Source organism: Beta vulgaris, chromosome 5 (genome assembly GCF_026745355.1).
Source record: "Beta vulgaris subsp. vulgaris cultivar EL10 chromosome 5, EL10.2, whole genome shotgun sequence".
NCBI lineage: Eukaryota > Viridiplantae > Streptophyta > Magnoliopsida > Caryophyllales > Amaranthaceae > Beta > Beta vulgaris.
This window is the reverse complement of record NC_079206.1, coordinates 28388770-28406577: the sequence shown is the minus strand read 5'-3', so window position 1 is coordinate 28406577 and position 17808 is coordinate 28388770. Positions and strand designations below refer to the sequence as shown.

General features: G+C 41.7%; 1 protein-coding gene across 1 annotated transcript; it reads right to left on the bottom strand.

Annotated features, from left to right (window-relative positions):
• Positions 1-11018: 11018 nt before the first annotated feature.
• On the bottom strand, positions 11019-13894 carry LOC104893390 (cyclin-B1-2). The gene is made up of 4 exons (XM_010679492.4): positions 13673-13894; positions 13490-13590; positions 11655-11752; positions 11019-11273 (listed from the first exon to the last, which is right to left on the bottom strand). The coding sequence occupies exons 1-4, from the start codon at positions 13799-13801 to the stop codon at positions 11173-11175; spliced, it is 429 nt and encodes a 142-aa protein (XP_010677794.1). The 5' UTR covers positions 13802-13894; the 3' UTR covers positions 11019-11172.
• Positions 13895-17808: the final 3914 nt, after the last annotated feature.

The following is a 17808-nucleotide window of genomic DNA, read 5'->3' as shown; positions in this document are numbered from 1 at the left end:
AAGACTGAGAAGGCGTTGGCCAAGTCCAGGACGAAAAGGCTAAAAAGGCCAAATCAGTCGAAGTCAATAGTCCCCGACCGGAGGAGCGGGCAGACAGGTCTGAAGGGACTCGGATTTCGGTCCACTCTGAGGATTTCCGACCGGTTCAGAGCCCTCAATATACACCGGCCACTCCTCGCCCTCATGATGACCCGGAGGAGCTCAACCTCGCGTTGGCCAAACCGTTCGCCGAATTGGATGCCCACGGGCTCGACACCCGCTGGATGAATGCGGTCGAGTGCCTGTACAGTCCAACCGACCGGGAGTACATTGCGCAGTCCAGCGGCCCGGAGGAGACGAACGACCTCTTCCGCAGCTGGGTTGAGGTGAGCCCCTTTCGCTTTTAACTTTGCTATTTTTTCTTGCCAAGTACTGAACCTTTTTGTTATTGTAGTTTTCTGCTCGGCTTGTCAATGTGGCCCGGAACAAAGTGCACTTGGCCGACAAGGTCTCCGACTTGGAGGCTCGAGGCAAGAAGCATATGAGGAGCTCCGCGCTGCCAAGGAGGGCCAAAGGATAGCTGAAGCCGACCTCGTCAATGCCAAACGCTGCATCGACCGGGACCAAAAGGACTTCAAGGCCGAGCGGGAGCAGTGGGACTTGGCTAAGCAGAAACTCATCAAGGAGAGGGATGAGGCTGTGATTGCCAAGACTGCTGCGAGGCCCGAGTGGTGGAGGCGGAGAGCCAAATCACCCAGCTGCGATTCCAACTTGCTGAGCTGGAGAAGGCTCCCAAGACCGAGGACCAATGGTTTGCGGGTTGGAAGGAGACCAAGGCCTGCGAATTATTTGTCAACGAGGTCGGATCTACCGCCCAGCAGATGGGGGTAGATGGCGCCCTTAAGAGGATGAAAGCGGCCCTGGAGAGATCGCATCCTCTCTTCCTTGGTCCGAGGTCATGGGGAGCTACGAAGCTCTTCTGGAAGGAGGATCAGGCCATCCTCCTGATTGCATATTGGCCTCTCGGATGATGACGATGATGGTGATGAAGAGATGCGGAGGAGAGGCGGTGGCTGACGAGGGACAAGACCAAGGGGTGGCCAGGTCGAGGAGCATCATGGAAGCACATATGATCGACCGAGCCCCTGTAGCTTAGGCTTTGCTTTGATTGTATTGTTTTTTTTTTGTTTTAACCTTGGTAGTACCAAGGTTTTAGGATGTAATATTTTCTAACTTTAATGAAAGTCTCTTTTTTTTATCCGAGCACCTTTTATTATTGTCGATTGCAATTTTTGCTCAAGTATAGTTCTCGAACTGGTTAAGTTTTGCTTGATAATGCTGGTCGGATTTAACTCGAACAACTTGTGTTGAAACTGGTTAAGTTTACGAAGAATATAGTTGTCGGACTAAATTCGAGCACTGAAACTGGTTAAGTTTAATTCGAACAATTGAAATGACTGGTTAAGTCTTTTTATTAACTTAGAAATTGACTGGTTAAGTCTTACAAACCGAGTGACTACATGCCACGTCTGGCCAGTATCTCGGCTATATGCCCCTAATTGCAATTGACTATACATAGTATTTCTTTAGTTGTCCAGATTCCATGGCCGAGCAAGTGGTATGCCTTCAGGATTCTCGAGCTGAAATGTACCAGGCTTGATACTTTGGTTACTTTGTAAGGACGATCCCAGTTGGCCCCTAGTTGCCTTTCAGATGTGATAGCCCCGTAGCTTCGACTTTCCTGACCACCCAATCTCCGAGCTGGATCGGCCTTGACTTGACTCGACGATTGAACTGCCGAGTTACTCTTTGCTTGTAGCGGATCGACCTTAACAATGAGTTGCCCCTTGTTTCTGGCAGCAGGTCGAGGTTGACAGGCTTTTCTTCTTCATTTTGCTCGAAGTCATAAAAGGTGATCCGAGGCGATGGGATACCGACCTCTACGGGCAGTACTGCCTCACTACCATAAGTCCGAACGGGGAGTGTCCCGTTGCTTCCTTTACCGTTGTCCGAGCAGACCACAAGACTCCAGGTAGGTCGTCCACCCAAGCCCCTTTCGCTGCGTCAAGGGATTTTTTAATCCCCTTGAGCACTATCTTTATTGGCCGCTTCGCTTGGCCGTTAGTTTGTGGTCGGGACACGGAGAGAACCTGGTCTGTATTCCAAAACGGACAATATTCCCGAGTTGGTCCACTATTAAATTGCCGACCATTGTCCGAGACCAGGGCTCGGGGACTCCAAACCTTGTGATTATGTTCCTCCAAATGAAGGCTTGGACTTGTTTGTCAGTGATGGAGGCAAGGGGTTCGGCTTCAGTCCACTTGGTGAAATAGTCTATGGCCACTATCAAGAACTTCCGCTGACCCGATGCTGGTGGGAACGGGCCGAGCAGGTCCATGCCCCATTTGTCAAATGGTAGAACTGCTTGAATGGGATTGAGGGGGGTAGCTGGGGATCTGGGAATATCCGAATGGATTTGGCAAGATGGACATTCTTACCAATTCTTGTGCATCTGCCTTGAGGGTAGGCCAGTAATACCCAGCCCTTAGAGCTTTTCCTGCTATGGTTCTCCCCCTTGATGGCTACTACACGCCCCTTGGTGTATTTCCCTTAGGATGTAATTTCCTTCTTCAGGGGTTACGCATTTCAGCAATGGGTGCGTGTATGACTTCTTGTAGAGCTGCTCGTCATGCCATAAGAACCAACCTGCTCGGTGTTGATCCTTTCGGCTTCTTTGCATCTGTTGGGAGGACTCCATCCCTTAAGTATCCGACCACCTCATCCATCCAAGTGGCCGTTCGGTCTAGAATCAATGTTCTTTGGCATTATGCTGGGCTGGCGAAGCACCTCCCACATGATAGTCCGAGGGGCTGACCCCTCTGCGAACTAGCCATACGAGCCAGAGCGTCGGCTTGTTGATTCTCCGACCTGGGTATGTGGCTGATCGGAAATGGGAGAGTTTTTTGATGCTCTTGTGCCTTAGCCAGATACATTCTCATATTGTCCTCCTTGGCCTCGTACTCCCCGAGACCTGACCCACTATAAGCTGTGAGTCTGATCGGGCCTCAATGGCCGTGGCTCCTGCAAGAATGCACAGCTGAAGTCCGAGGATGAGGCCTCATATTCCGCTTCATTGTTCGACCCCAGGAACTCGAATTTGATTGCATACTCCATTTTTTCTCCGACCGGGGGCTTAAGCACTAGCCCCGCCCCCATCCTGACTTGGTGGAAGAACCATCCACGTATAGCTCCCACTCTTCATTCTGGCCGACCGGGGGCCGAGTTGTGCATTCAGTTATGAATCCGCCAAGGCTTGAGCTTTGATGGCCCTTCTGGGCTCATATTCCAGGCCGAAATCAGCCAACTGGTCAGCCCAATCAGTCATCCGACTGGAGTGGTTCCTGCTTTCTATGACCTTGCGGAGAGGCTGTCCGGTAAGGACCTTGATTTGATGGGCTTGGAAGTATGGTTTCAGCTTTCTGCTGCCATGACGAGGGCGAAGACCATCTTCTCCACCTCACTATATTTTGCTTCTGCCCTCGGAAGGCATGGCTTATGAAGTAGACCGGGTGTTGCGTCCCTTCCCTTTCGGCTACCAGAACAGCACTTAGGGCGTATTCGGATACGGCCAAGTATACAAACAATGTTTCCCCCGGCAAGGGGGACATGAGCTTGGGAGAGTTGATAGATGAAGTTTGAGGGAGGCGAAGGCTTGCTCAGCTTCTTCGTCCCATTCGAACTCTTTTCTCTTAAGGGCCTTGAAAAAGAATAGGCTCTTATCAGCCGACCGTGATAGGAACCGTCCAAGGGCAGCTAGACATCCGGTTAGGCGCTGCACTTCCCTGACGTTCCGGGGGGATTTCATTTCCAGAACTGCCTTGATCTTGTCGGGGTTGGCCTCAATACCCCTTTCATCTACCAGAAATCCGAGGCACTTACCCCCTTTCACTCCGAAGACGCACTTTTTAGGATTGAGCATCATACGATACTTCCTCAGTGTGCTCAGCGTCTCCCTCAGTCGTCTGGGTGGTCCGAGTGGGCCTTGCTTTTGACGATCATGTCGTCAACATACACCTCGATGTTCCGGCCCAACTGATCACTGAAAATTTTATTAACTGTCCGCTGGTAGGTGGCTCCGGCATTTTTCAGTCCGAATGGCATCATTTTATAGCAGTATACCCCTTGCGGGGTGGTGAAAGCGGTATGAATCCGATCATGTTCCGCCATGGGAATTTGGTGATAGCCTGCATTAGCATCCATGAAGCTTAGAAGGGCATGACCAGCTGTCGAATCGACTAACCTGTCTATTTTGGGCAGAGGATGGTTGTCTTTCGGACAGGCCTTGTTCAGGTCTGTGAAATCCACGCACATGCGCCAAGCTCCGCTCGGCTTTTTCACCAATACACGTTAGCCAGCCATTCCGAGTACTGGCATTCCTCAATGAATCCTGCCTCGAGCAGTTTTTACCTCCCTGCGGCAGCTTTGCACCTTTCCGGACCTTGATGCCTTAGCTTTTGCTTGACGCGCTTGTATCCCTCCTTAATGTTCAGCTCATGACACATAATTTTGGGGTCAAGCCGGCATCTCTGAGGCCTCATAGGCGAACACGTCCTGGTATTCCCTGAGCACTTGCACTACTTGTGCTCTTGTTTCTGGGTTTAGGGCCTTGCCCACTCTTACAGTCCGACCGGGTTCTGTCCCGATCTCTACTTCTTCGTCTTCCTCAGCTGGCTGAGGTCGTTCGTACTGTTTGGGGTTTTCTGTTATGTACACCCCCAAGTTCCTTGGTGAACTTTCTTCCCTTTTCCTCTTCTTCGAGTCCTCTTGGACGTCGATCTCAGTTCTGCTCTTTAAGCTATTAACATAGCATTCTCGTCCAGCCTGTTGATCTCCCTGAATTTTTCCGACCTTCCCCTCATCTGTTTCGAACTGCATGAGGAGTTGGTACGTGGAGATAGCAGCTTTTGTTTTGTTCAGAGTGGGTCGCCCCATTATTATGTTGTATGGGAGGGGATGTCGACCACTAGAAAGTCGATCGGTAGGCTTCTGCCTTTGCCTTTCTCACCCATCCGAGTAGGGAGCTTTATCGATCCCACGGTTGTACCGAGTTACCCCCGAAGCCTATGAGTGGCTGGTCGAGTGGTATGACATCCTCTTCGCTGTACTTCAGCTTTTTCAGGCATTCTAAAGTTATGATGTCAGCAGACGACCCACTATCAACCAAGACTCGCCTTACCCGGGAGTTGGCTCCTTGAGCTCGATGACCAGGGGGTCATCATGGGGTACGCTGACTGGTCGACTGGATTCCCCGAAGGTCATCACAGGACAGTCCGACCGGCTTGGTTTGACCTCGAGTACTTGGTGCTTGAGGTTTTGGAGATGAGCTTTCCTGGCTCGGCCGGTTAGGCCCCCGAAGCGAAGCCACCCGAGATGACCCCAATGTAGCCTTCAGTATCCCCACTATTGGACTGACCGACCTTCTGCTTCCCTTCTCTTCACTCGTGTGCTTGAGGTAGCGGTTCAGCTTCCCCTGGTCAGCTAGATTGTCCAACCCCTTCTTCAGCTCCCTGCAATCTTTTGTGGTATGACCACATTCCCGGTGGTACTCGCACCACTGGCTTTTGTCCCTCCGGTAAGCTGAGGTCCGGATGGGTTGGGGATTGGGCAGCATGGACTTGTGCTTGATGTCCAGGTATATTTCTCTTCTATTTTTATTAAAACGAGGGTCGTTTCCATGATCAGTAACCTATCCGACCTACCGCCCGTTTTCTGCTGTTTGGGCTGATCTCTGTTGTTTCCTTCTTCCTTTCTCTCTTACTTATCCCTCTTCCGAGTGGCGGCAAATATCCGCCGCTTGGATAAATCTTTGAGCCTTTGCCATGGCCTCCGAAAAGGTTTTGACCTCACTTTCAGCCAATGTCCATCTTAGCCGGCCAGGTTGTTAATCCGGACATGAGAGCAGCAAAGGCCACAGCATCTTGTAGGTCGGATACTTTTAGAGACTCCTCATTGAATCTTTTTATGTAGTCGGCAAGACTTTCGTTTTTCTCTTGCTTGACCCCCATGAGGTGCAAGCTAGTTTTCTTCTGCCTTTTTCCAGCCACGAACTGATGGGTAAACATATCCTCGAGTACGGTGAAGTCGGTGATGATTCCGGCCGGCAATTCTTGAAACCAATTTAGCGCGAGACCTTTCAGTGTGGTAGGGAAGAACCGACACCATGTGGCCTCACAGCTGGTCTGCACACTCATCTGGGCCTTGTACGTGGCCATATGATCTTCCGGGTCGGTTAGGCCCGCGAATGGTTCGATAAGTGCGTTTTGACTTTCCCCTGGGTAGGGGTGTCAATAATTTCTCGGCTGAACGGGGTCATGAACTTGAGACTCCCGCTGCCGAGCTTTAGTGTTTGGACTGAGCGGAGTCCCATGCCCCTCACGCTGAGCAGCCTTCGATCTAGGAACTGACGGCATCATACCCTGCTACGGCGTTTCTCGTTAAGGATATTTGAGCATCTTCCGGCTTGCGGCCGGGGTTTCCCCTGGGCGATCTGAGACATGTGTCTCCTCCCTTCGAGAGCTGCTTCCCGAGGTGCAGACCTCTCGCCAGAGTGGGCGCTCATCTTGCCGGGAGGGGGCCTCTGAGAATGAGTTTCTCCTTAGCGCTGACCTTTGCCGGTTAGGCTGGTCATGAAGGGAGCGAGGGTTTGCTCTTCCTATGAGAGGGCCTCTGGATATTGTCCTCACGTTGCTGGAGGTTGAGCTGGTTGTGCCCTTGCCCTTGCTGGAGAGTGGTCAGCATCTGCATAATGCTTTGTTGCAAGGTTTGCTGCAGCTGAGCAGCTATGAGTGCAATGTCAGCTGTGAGTAGAGGTTGGGGGTCAGCACGCTGTATTTCTCGAGAGGGAGAAGGCTGAAGTTCCTGGGAGAGCTCCAGGTTAGGGTCTAGTGTATGAACCGATGGGGATCTAGTTCGTGCTGACCTCCTTGGTTGGGGTGAGGGTTCCCTCTCAGTTTGTTGAGGTTGGTTAGATCTGTTGGGCGTTCTTGGAAGGTGCCATGGCAGACTAGCACTGAGATTAAGTCCTGCTGAGCAGCAAGAGAGTCTTTCGAAATGGTGGCGAAGTAACTTTTTGTACTATCCCCACAGACGGCGCCAAACTGTTTCTGTCTAGAAATTAAGGTTAATGGTCTGTGCTGAACAAGTCCTTAGGTCCGAGCTGGGCTGGATATCAGTTCACCGGAAACCTGCAAAACACAGAAAAACTACCCCGGGGGTTGTTCCGGGATCGCCCCTCCGACGCTCAAGTCAGTTGATGATTGAGGTAGAGAGAGAGTCTAGAGTGAGAAGCTCAAGTTAGTTAGGTGAGTATTCAATACCTTTGCATTGATGGGACAAGAGGTATTTATAGTGGTGAGAATTTCCATAAAGTGGTGTGCTGGACATGACAGCTCACTTGGGGATTGGTGATACCTTTTCATAGGGTGATTCTGGTGGGACCCACGATCCTTAGGTGGCGGTGCCACATGGCATGATTTCCTTGGAAGGATTTAATGGGCCCAAACACAAGACATACTTAATGTTTCCGAATTTTTTCCATGAATAATGTTAAAATGATATTAACTTCTCACATGCGTCAAAGTTGATATTAATTCCATGACTACAGTCCACGTAGGACAGAATGCGAGAATTTTATTTTGTTTTTGTACTTGAGAAAAACTGCTACTCCCGGTTTACTTTGAAAAGTCGCTACTTCAAGTAGCGGTTACTATGAACCACTACTTCAAGTAGCGGTTACTATGAACCGCTATTTTAAGTAGCTGTCAAATACCGCTGACCGCTACTTATAGTCGTTGTTTACTACAATCCCCATTTCGACCTAATTTTTCCAATTCCTCACATTTCACGATTTCCTTCTCTCAATTTTTTTTCTTCCTCTCCCTCTCTTCCGACGCTTGCTGCTCGAACCTTAAATTGTGCCGCGCCGCTGCCGAGAGACGCCAGCCGCCAGCTACATTGTTGTTTACGCAACGGTCGCACCATCATCCCCCACAACCTTGGTTAGTTTATTTTTCTATTAATTTTTTTTTATTTAATTTGCTTTATATATCATATTTGTTATATGTTTTAGCTTTCTTAGCATTGTTAGATGGCAATTGTTTTGTTTGATTGGTTTAATCTAGTATTTTGCATGATTAGCATTTTGTGATGGTTGATTTTGCAAGAATTGGAAAGTGATCTCTATTATATAAGGGAAGGGGGAAGCAATGGTGTCCTCTTTTGAAATGCCTATTTTACCCCCCTTCCCTTTCTAAATTACAAAAGGAATGTCAAAATCAAAATCAAGACTCAAAGAAAACTACCGAAAATTAATTTACAACACTCACTCACAAATCACTTAAAAGAAGAAACTTTATACAATTGAGAAAATCACATTATAAAAATCACGCAAATCACTCAAATAATCAAAAAACTTTATTAAAACTAATTAAAATTAAATACAAACTAAAACTACTAACCTAGAACGTCAATACATACAAAAACATTTACAAAAATTTACTTACAAATCACTATTCTCAAGAATCATTCACAATTAATGGTGGGCCATCATAAAAAATAGAGGTGTATTTGTAGTGAAATTAGTGAGAAGTTAGACAAGGAAAAAAATTACTTCCTCCGTTTTTTTTAGATGTTACACTTTTCAAATCACGGACTCCTAGGTAATTTTTGGAGAGGAGAGAGATAGAGAGAATGAAAAACAAAAGGGCCCCGTGTAAACATGTGATAGGAGAGAGATAGAGAGAAGTTATTTCCCAAAATAAAAGTGTAACATCTAATTTAAAATTTCCTAAAATAGAAAGTGTAACATCTAAAAAAAACGGAGGAAGTAATTTTTTTACATATATTTGGACCTATCCTTTTCTATTATATACTAGCGATTAATTATCAAGGTAAAAAGATTTATGTAAAATATCATTCAAGAATTAAAGTACAACATATCTCTATTATATAAGGGAAGGGGGGAGCTATTGTATCCCCGAATGAAGAGACTATGTTACCCCCTTCCCGTTCTAAATTACAAATTTACTTACAAATCAAAGGGGACATCAAACAAAAATACCGAAAATATAATTATAACAATCACTCACAAACTACAACCTATGAAAAAATTAACTTGAAATCAAAGTGTCTACTTTCTTTACAATTTATGAAGTACTGTACTTAATTCAAAAATCAACTAAAAAATTAAAATATTATAAATCATAAATAAATTCAATAAAATTTAACTTTCAAAAGTTAAAAAAAAAAAAAAAAAACGGTGAGAGACTTAAGTGACATAAACTAAACCAATCAAATTTTGCAACTAAAAACAATTATACTTCGTAAGTCTAATGTTCAAATTTCGACTCTTATGCCGAAGAAAATCGAGCATCTGTTTAAAAAAAAATTCAAGCACGCATCGCGTGCAAAAAATTCTAGTATATTGATAATGGAAGCTTATGGATTGATGAGATTGGTTGGTTAAAAATGGTGTTGAATATCTTGTGATGGTATATTTTGCATGTGTTGTATTTAGGTTGCAAATGCTATTAGTATAGGTGAAGAATGGTGTTGATATTGATTTGATGTGTAGAATAAGCATAACTTGATCACTGTGTTTTTGTATGTAGAATCTGGAACAACCTTAATATCCTTTATATCTTTATTGGAATGATGAACTATCTCAAAATGACGTTGATATTGTGTAGAGAGGTAGAAGGAAAAAAAATTGATCATTAATTTTGGTATGAGGTTTCAAGAGATTTTGAATAGGGTATATGACGTAGTTGGATGTGATTGTATGTATGTATGTGAAATTGAAATTGTTTATGAGATATCTGATGCCGGGGAAATATGTGCCAATTACACTAGAGGATGACGAGTCACTAAGTGTTATGTGGCTTTGAGTGACACAAATATCAGCCATGGCAATGGAGGTGTACATTGAACAAGTTCCCAAGGAAATAATTCTCCAAAGTAATGTGGGTTATGATCCTACGATGGACTTTAGGGATAGCATGAAAGTACCAACGTCAGCTCCTAGTATGCAATTTGAATCATTTACTAGCACATTATCAGACAAATTATGCCAATGAGCACATAAATGAATTCAATTCTTGTGTTCAGTTCTCCTGGTTCGTCTCCCCACATACCATCCACATCATCGAGATGATGTTGATTTTTTGGGAAATAAGGAGTAGGTGAATGTGGATTCTAATAGGAATGAGGACGATGATACAAGTGAAGCAGCTGACAAAATAATAAAGTCTGGTGTTTCTTCACAAGATTGACTCAAAATTAAGTTGAACTTTGACGCATGTGAGGAATTAATACCCATTATAACATTATTCAAGGACAAAACTCTAATACTTCCACCTTATTATTCAAGGAAAAAATTTTAATACTCACTATGCTTTGACTCTCTTGTACGATTAATACATAAGAGAAGATAATCACGCAAGATTTTTCATCTCAACAAGTATTTTCATAATACCAACGTACCATCACATCACTCCATACTCTCTAAGGTAATCATGATATTTATGAAGACTTGTGACAAAAACAGAGCTATTTGGAAATGAACAAGCATTACCGCACACATTACCACAAGTCTTTCATAATTAGTTAATTACCTTAGCTTCACTACTATTTACCACAACTTTACAGAAAGTGCCCGCTAAACAGGCCTCACAGTTTCTGTGCTGCAATATAAAATCTTAAGAGGTTAACCATTCATTTCCTACCTAAGTCGTCGCCCCATCACCTAATTGTGTACTGCCAAGTACAACCAAAGTGTTGGGAACCATATACAGCTGCAAACATTCGCTACAATTGCAGCAACAGAATACCATAAAGAGGCCAGGAAACTACCTATCGCACATGAAATCACTAAAAACAGTAAGAGCCAATTTTGATGATTCGCTCAGATATGAGCAAGCATAAGGACAAGACGGGGTAAGCATAAATAAAGGGAAAGCACTCTAAGCTCTGAAACGGTGAAATGAACATCAAGAGCAAAGACCGTGCATTAGATGAAGCTCACATCTTCCATAACAAGAGTCTTAGCAGATTAAGATGTCTAAATTACATTATAAGATCGTTCATACATAAAACTTCAACATATAAGAGAGCATCTCCAGCAACCATGACAACAAATCAGAGAAAAGATGGACAGACTGGTCCTCTAGAAAGGCCAAGACGAACTTCCATGCCGTTGTGCATATCTGGTACCCGGAGAGACTCTGAATCACGAGGATCTGCAATGGCACAAGAAATGAGGAAATCAGCAAATGAAACGAATAAACACTTGCTATTCACCAGTAACCTATCATATTAAGTAAAGTAATGTAGTTGTGCTGATTGCTGACTGATGCCATCAGTAAGGTGAAAAACAGCCATTTATCTTTCTTTCTTTCATTTTTTTGGTGTGTGGGGGAGAGGGAGGGAGGGAGGGGGGGGGGGGGTGCAGATGGAGAGGACTAACTGAAAATAAGATTGCACAGTTACATCCAACTATCCAAATTACAAAAAAGAGAAGTGGTGCTAATGTTTAAACTGCCTGTTCTGAATCTTGTGTACAAAGAAAACAGTTAAAATTTGAAACATTAATTAGAAAGATAAAAAGTTGCTTATCTTACCATTCAGATAATCTTCAAAACCAATATCATCTAAAGCTCCTGTAAGCGCCTCCAACCCTAGCATTGAAGAAGGTATTGATCCAGGAGGCCTTTGAAACCTGCAAGATAAGAAGACAAAGGATGATCAGCTTGGCAAGGGACTAAGGGTAACAATAAGAATATTCCACCACATCCCACATGGCACATGCAAGTAAAAGACTAACACGAAAGTTAATGATAGTTATGAAATCTTATGCAAACAAATAAGTGGAGCCAATAGAAAGAAAAAGAACATAAATCGAAGTAGATATACTTTACAGTTTGCAACACAGTCAAGCAAACTGACTTCAACAAAATAAACGTCAACAATGCACAAACATTAACATTCAGAATCACAGGTAATTCGAAGCAGGAACAAGACGAACAACAATCACAACCAAGCATAATTATAGAAAGCTTCTCATAAGTGATGGTGACTAGTGTAGAGGATACAGTAAAAAGCAGGCCATGATCCAAAAGACAAGTATAAAAGCTAACTAGTAAAAGACAATCAAACATAAATATGCAACCTCAAATCCCAGGACTCAAAAAAGACACAACATACAAAATTTTAAAATTTGAAGAAAACAACAAGATGACATAAACAAAAAGATATCCAATACCTAAGCAGTATACATCTCTACGAAATCCTCACAATCAAACGTATAATCCGCTCTCATCTAAACCATTAGCCTATCTGTCTATCGCCTACTGGGGAAAAAAATGGAGTTTGATCCATCAAAGCTAATACTTAATCAAAGTTCAACTAGAAAGTTAAACACCTCCCAATGAGTAATGACTTTGACAACAAAAATTGACGAAATTGCACATTCGAAAGTAGAAACTAAAAGACATTTCTCAAAAGAATTAATAGCAAGCCCCAATTCCTAGCCAAAGCAAAGGGTCAATAAAACGCATAAAATCAAGTGTTTATCTCACCAAATCTGGATTAAATATATGATGAAACATATAGATAAACAGCATAGTCCCAAATCTAGCGCTTATTGCCATTGCCAACTATCTACCTACCATGTAAGCTAGTCTCCCCTCTTCAGCAGCTCCAATAGCAGTAATTCTTCTTTCTATCAATGTTCCCGCTAGGTTGATTTCAACAAGAAAATGTAATTCCAGACAAAATTGTTTTTTCACTAACATACATCAACATGGTTCACAGAATTCTTGGTTGCTTGCAGAAATTTGAAGTCCACCCTCTCTCTGTCTCTCTCACTCAGCACCAACAGACAAATGCATGGTCTAAACTCTAACTTTCCTAAAACATCGCATTCCCAAACGGAAAAGGATTTCGATCCCATAAGCATGTTCTTCTAACTAACACCTTCCGTTTCCATTTACGGAGTTCCATGTACCAATTTTAACGAAAATAGTCAGCTCTGCAGCTCTAGCAAATCCGGCCAGCATTACATTCATCTAAATCTACTTAAGCATTGCACTTATGAAAACACAACTAACCAAGATATTCACAAAATTTTCAAATATTTCTGATAACCCATTCCCTAACCTATGAAACCAACGAAAATTTCGGCTTTTAAGATTCACAAGCTATAAAATACAAAATTCGGCAAGCGATCGTTGTCGATTAAGTATTAGCAAAAGATTGAGCATCATAACACACGAAAATTTAGAACAAATCGACAAAAATACATCATCTAGGGTTTGCTCTAGTCTCGATTGAACAAATTTCAATTTACAGCAATCACTAAAAGCTAAAGCGAATCCACAAAAACAGCGATAAAGAAAAAATTACTCAAATCAAAGAAATCTAAACGGAAGAAATATATATTTTTGTTAAAAAAAACCTGGAAAGAATTTGGCGATCGAGGTCCATCTTGAGAGGAAAAGCGGAGCCATAAGTGTTGGCAAGAATCTTGCGTTTAATCTCTTGCTGAGTTTTATCCGCCTAAATCCACAAAATCGAACAAAAATTATGAGTAACAGAGTAAAAGAAGAGAGAGAAAAAGAGGAGAGAGAGAGAAATGTACAGAATGAATAGCGGATTGAAGAGGATGAGCTTCGAGAATATCACTTTTGACGCCATGAATGCCGAAGCGAAGTGCATCATTTTGGATGCCTCCAATCTGGTGAGGTATGGCCTTTGTTGCTTCCTCCATTGATGTTGTTGGGGGTTTTTCTCTGGTTTTCTGTGTTGAGATGCTTTTTTTTTTTTTTTGTTTCTGGTGTTATAAGTAACTTTTGGGTTTGGGCCGTCTTGATCAACAAGAAACTAGAAAGAGTGCCCACTCCTTTAAAAAATTTCCTCGTTTTTCTTTCTGTTTGGAACAGGTATCTTTCATGGACAATGGTACTTTATGGAAAATATTCTGGTTTGCTAAACGATGTCATAGAATTTCCTAGTAACGCCCCTAAATACGTATGATATACTGTATTTTTTCATTTTCAAATTTGCTCCCCTTCTCCATTCACTTTCCCTCCCATTTCTCCTTCCACATCCCCACTGAGCACCACCGGTGCCGACACCACTGCCCCACTGCTACGCCACTATCGGTGCCGACACCACTGCCCTACTGCTACGCCACTACCTGTACCGACACCACAGCCTCACTGCTATGCCACCACTGTCGTACCCCCACCACTCACCCCCACCCTTCTTCTCTCTATTTTCTGTATTTACAGTGACTTTTTTTTTAAAAAAAGGGAGGCGTCTACTATGGATACCCCACCATCGGTGGAGGCGTCCATGGCAGGCGCTCCACCGCAAGATGAGGCGCCTGCCATGGACGCCTCTCCATATTTTTTAAAAAAAAAATTTCAAATCCTAAAGGCGCCCACCATGGACGCCCCACCACCGGTGGAGACGTCCATGACAGGCGCTCCACCAGAGGGTGAGGCGCCTGCCATGGACGTCTCTGTATAACTTTTTTTTTAAAAAAACAGTCTCCTTGTGTTGCTGTGTGTGGTGGTTTCTTCCTCTGCTAATTTGGTATATTATTTTCGTATTGTTTTTCAACTCAACAGGGAACAATAATTATTGTTTACTACTATTTTCAGTTGAAAAAATCATGGTAAACAATAATAGTAAACAGTTTCATCTTCGTGCTATGTTTTTCGTGCTTTGAAAAAAAATCAAGTTCAAAAACTTTACTGTTGAATTTGCAAAGTTATGTTCATACAATAATTATTTTTACTGTTTAATCAAAAGAACAACCGAACAAGTGTTGGTGGCAGCGGCGTTGGTGTGGTGTTGGTGGTAGAGGTGTTGGTGGTGGCGGCTCCAATGGTGGTGAAGGGAAATGGGGAGGGGGAAGGAAAAAAGAGAAAAACACAAATAAATGTATAAATATACAGTATAAAAATACTGTATTTAGGACGTTAGTAGGTAATATTAGGGCGTCAAATAGCAAAGCCCAAAATATTTGGAAAAATTATTTTAAATAAGTTAACCTTTTAAAATTGGATGTGTTGTGAGATATGTCCTTTTGAAGTTGACCCTTGTGTACAAATATTATAGAGTTACTCTTGTGAGCAAATGTAATTATGTGTATGAATATGTGGTTACTCTGAAGTATAAAGGAAGTCGCTCCTATTAATAAATGTAGTTACTTTTATAACAAAACGGAATACTAATCAATTTATTCTTATGAACGAATGAGATTACTTGTATGAATCAATGGGGTTTCTTTTGTGAATAATTGAGGTTACTCATATAAATAATTGAGGTCTTCCGTGAATAATTGGGGTTACTCATATGATTAAATAAGATTTGTCATATTTTTGAGCGAGGTTACTTGCATGAAGAAATAAGATTACTTTTGTTAACAATTGGAGTTACTTGTCTGATTAAATAGGATCGTTGTATGATTAAGCGAGGTTACTCATATGAAATAATGGGGTTACTTTTGTAAACAATTGGGGATAGTCGTATGACTATATAGGATTACTCTTATAAACAACTGAGGTTACTCGTATGAATAAATGAGGTTACTCGTATTGATAAACGAGGGTTGTTTTGTGAACAACCGAAGTCACTCGTATGAATAAATAAGGTTACCCGTATTGATATATGGGGGTTAGTTTTGTAAACAATTGGGGTTACTAGTATGAATAAATGAGGTTATTAATATTAATAAATAAGGTTACTCATAAGATTAAACTAGGTTACTCATAAGATGAAAATAGGTTACTCATAGGGTCAAACAAGGTTACTCCAAAAACTAAACAAGAAAACTATAAAAAATAAATGGGGTTACTCATATAATATTTTAAGGTCACATGTAATAATAGAAGGGGGTGACTCTTATAAACAAAATGGGGTTACTTATGTAAATAAAATGGAGTTACTCATATGATTAAATGGGGTTACTGGTATGAACAAAAGGGGGTAACTCTTTATGAATGAATGAAGTTACTCGTATTAATAAATAGGGGTAACTTGTGTGAACAATTGAAGATGCTGATATGAATAAATGAGATTATTCATAAGATCAAACTAGATTACTCATGTAATCCCCCATAATTTTAAAGGATTTTATAAATATATTTTGGTATTTATATATTTATATTTAAACATAATTTAGTTTTATATGATTTGATTATTTAAAAGGGTGGACTATTTTAAAAAGTCAAATGAAATTATTTTAAGGATGTAAGAAAGTTAAAATTTTTTTATATGAACATGCTTTGATAAAAGTTTTAAATACTAAATTATATTGGGAAAAAAGTCTTATGGACTTGCGGAAACCAAAATCCTAAATGGATAAGGAAAATGAGTCATATTGATGATGAAAGTTCTAATTTGTTTATCTTATTCATCATTGGCTTTATTGAGTATTCTGTAAATTAATGTTAAAATTACTTTTAGAGGCTGAAAATTAGAAATAGAATTTGTACCATGACAGTCGAGTCATAATAGTCGTATGATAATTTTTGTGATAATTTCCTGATCGTTTTTATTAGTTTAATAAATTTTATTGTGTATTTGTTATGAGTTTGAGGATATTCCTTTTAATTGTTTAAGGTTTTATCAACCAAAAATAATTTGTGACCTTTTATGTCCTTGGAAGCTTATGATTTTAGGTTACTATGGTTATTATTGAGTATCATTATGCTTACGTTTGATTTATGTAAAAATGATTAGTTGTGTACTTTTAACTAATTTAATAAGCTTTGGAGTTAATTGGTAGTGACCTCAGACGCACGCTGATGCATCAGACATAGATTGGTTAGTGCGCCAGACGCACAGTGTGGCGTTGAGCGCAAGCTCATGCGCCGAGCGCACAGTTTTGTGTAGTCTAATTTTTCGTATGATCTTATATGTATGTTCTACTTGTAGTTGGTGATCTTATTTGATGTGATGCATTTATAATTGATACTGTTAGTACTGTAAAAAATATCTCATTATCATTTTTGATGCTTAGTGATGTTCAAAGTATTATGGTCGGAAAGTTTTGTTGTATGTTTGTAAGTTATTACTTTGAGGATTTTTGATGATTTATGGGTATAAGGTCAGGTGGCATCCCTTCTCTTTTATACGAATGGTTTTGAATTAGATGATACTTTATGTTTTTTATTTATTTTGAGATAAGAACATCCAGTGGGATAGATGTAGTCCCCGGTGAAGAACATGCCAACGACATGGGTTAATTGTTGTCATCCGAGAGGTCAGGGAATTCTGCGTGTTCTACCCTGCATCGGGAGTTTGGTCATTCTTAGACACGGGCAGTGGGGAACGTAAGCCCATATACTGACTTGGAGATTGCGATCTGACAAAACTTAGGAAGTGAATTGCGATTCAGTTGCGTTCGGATTCTGACATAATAACTTGTTGTACCTTTGCTTTTATTATGATTTGAGTACTCTTGAGATGATTAATTCATTTTATCCTATTTACTTGATATTTACTCTCACTTGTATTACTTGTGAGCTTTATGGTTTTGGATGCATGTTATAGTTGTCTTGATTGTATTCTTTTCTTTCTTATTAATCTATGTCTGAATCATGCTTTGATTTCTTTTGTTCTGGGAAAACTGCTAGTTACTCCCAACTGACTATGGAATTATTTAATATATCCTTGTATATGAAAATGACTACTAGACTTGTGACTGTCTGGGCTAGCAGAGTGTGGGTCGGTAATGAGAGGAAGCTGCTTGTAGTCTTTTTG

Bases quoted from the DNA above. Each gene is read 5' to 3' on its own strand.
- LOC104893390 (XM_010679492.4), bottom strand. From the start codon at position 13,801: ATGGAGGAAGCAACAAAGGCCATACCTCACCAGATTGGAGGCATCCAA. The intron at 13,591-13,672 runs GTACATTTCTCT...TTGTGGATTTAG, and splicing joins TTCAATCCGCTATTCATTCT to GCGGATAAAACTCAGCAAGA. The intron at 11,753-13,489 runs GTTTTTTTTAAC...CTTATCTTGCAG, and splicing joins GATCGCCAAATTCTTTCCAG to GTTTCAAAGGCCTCCTGGAT.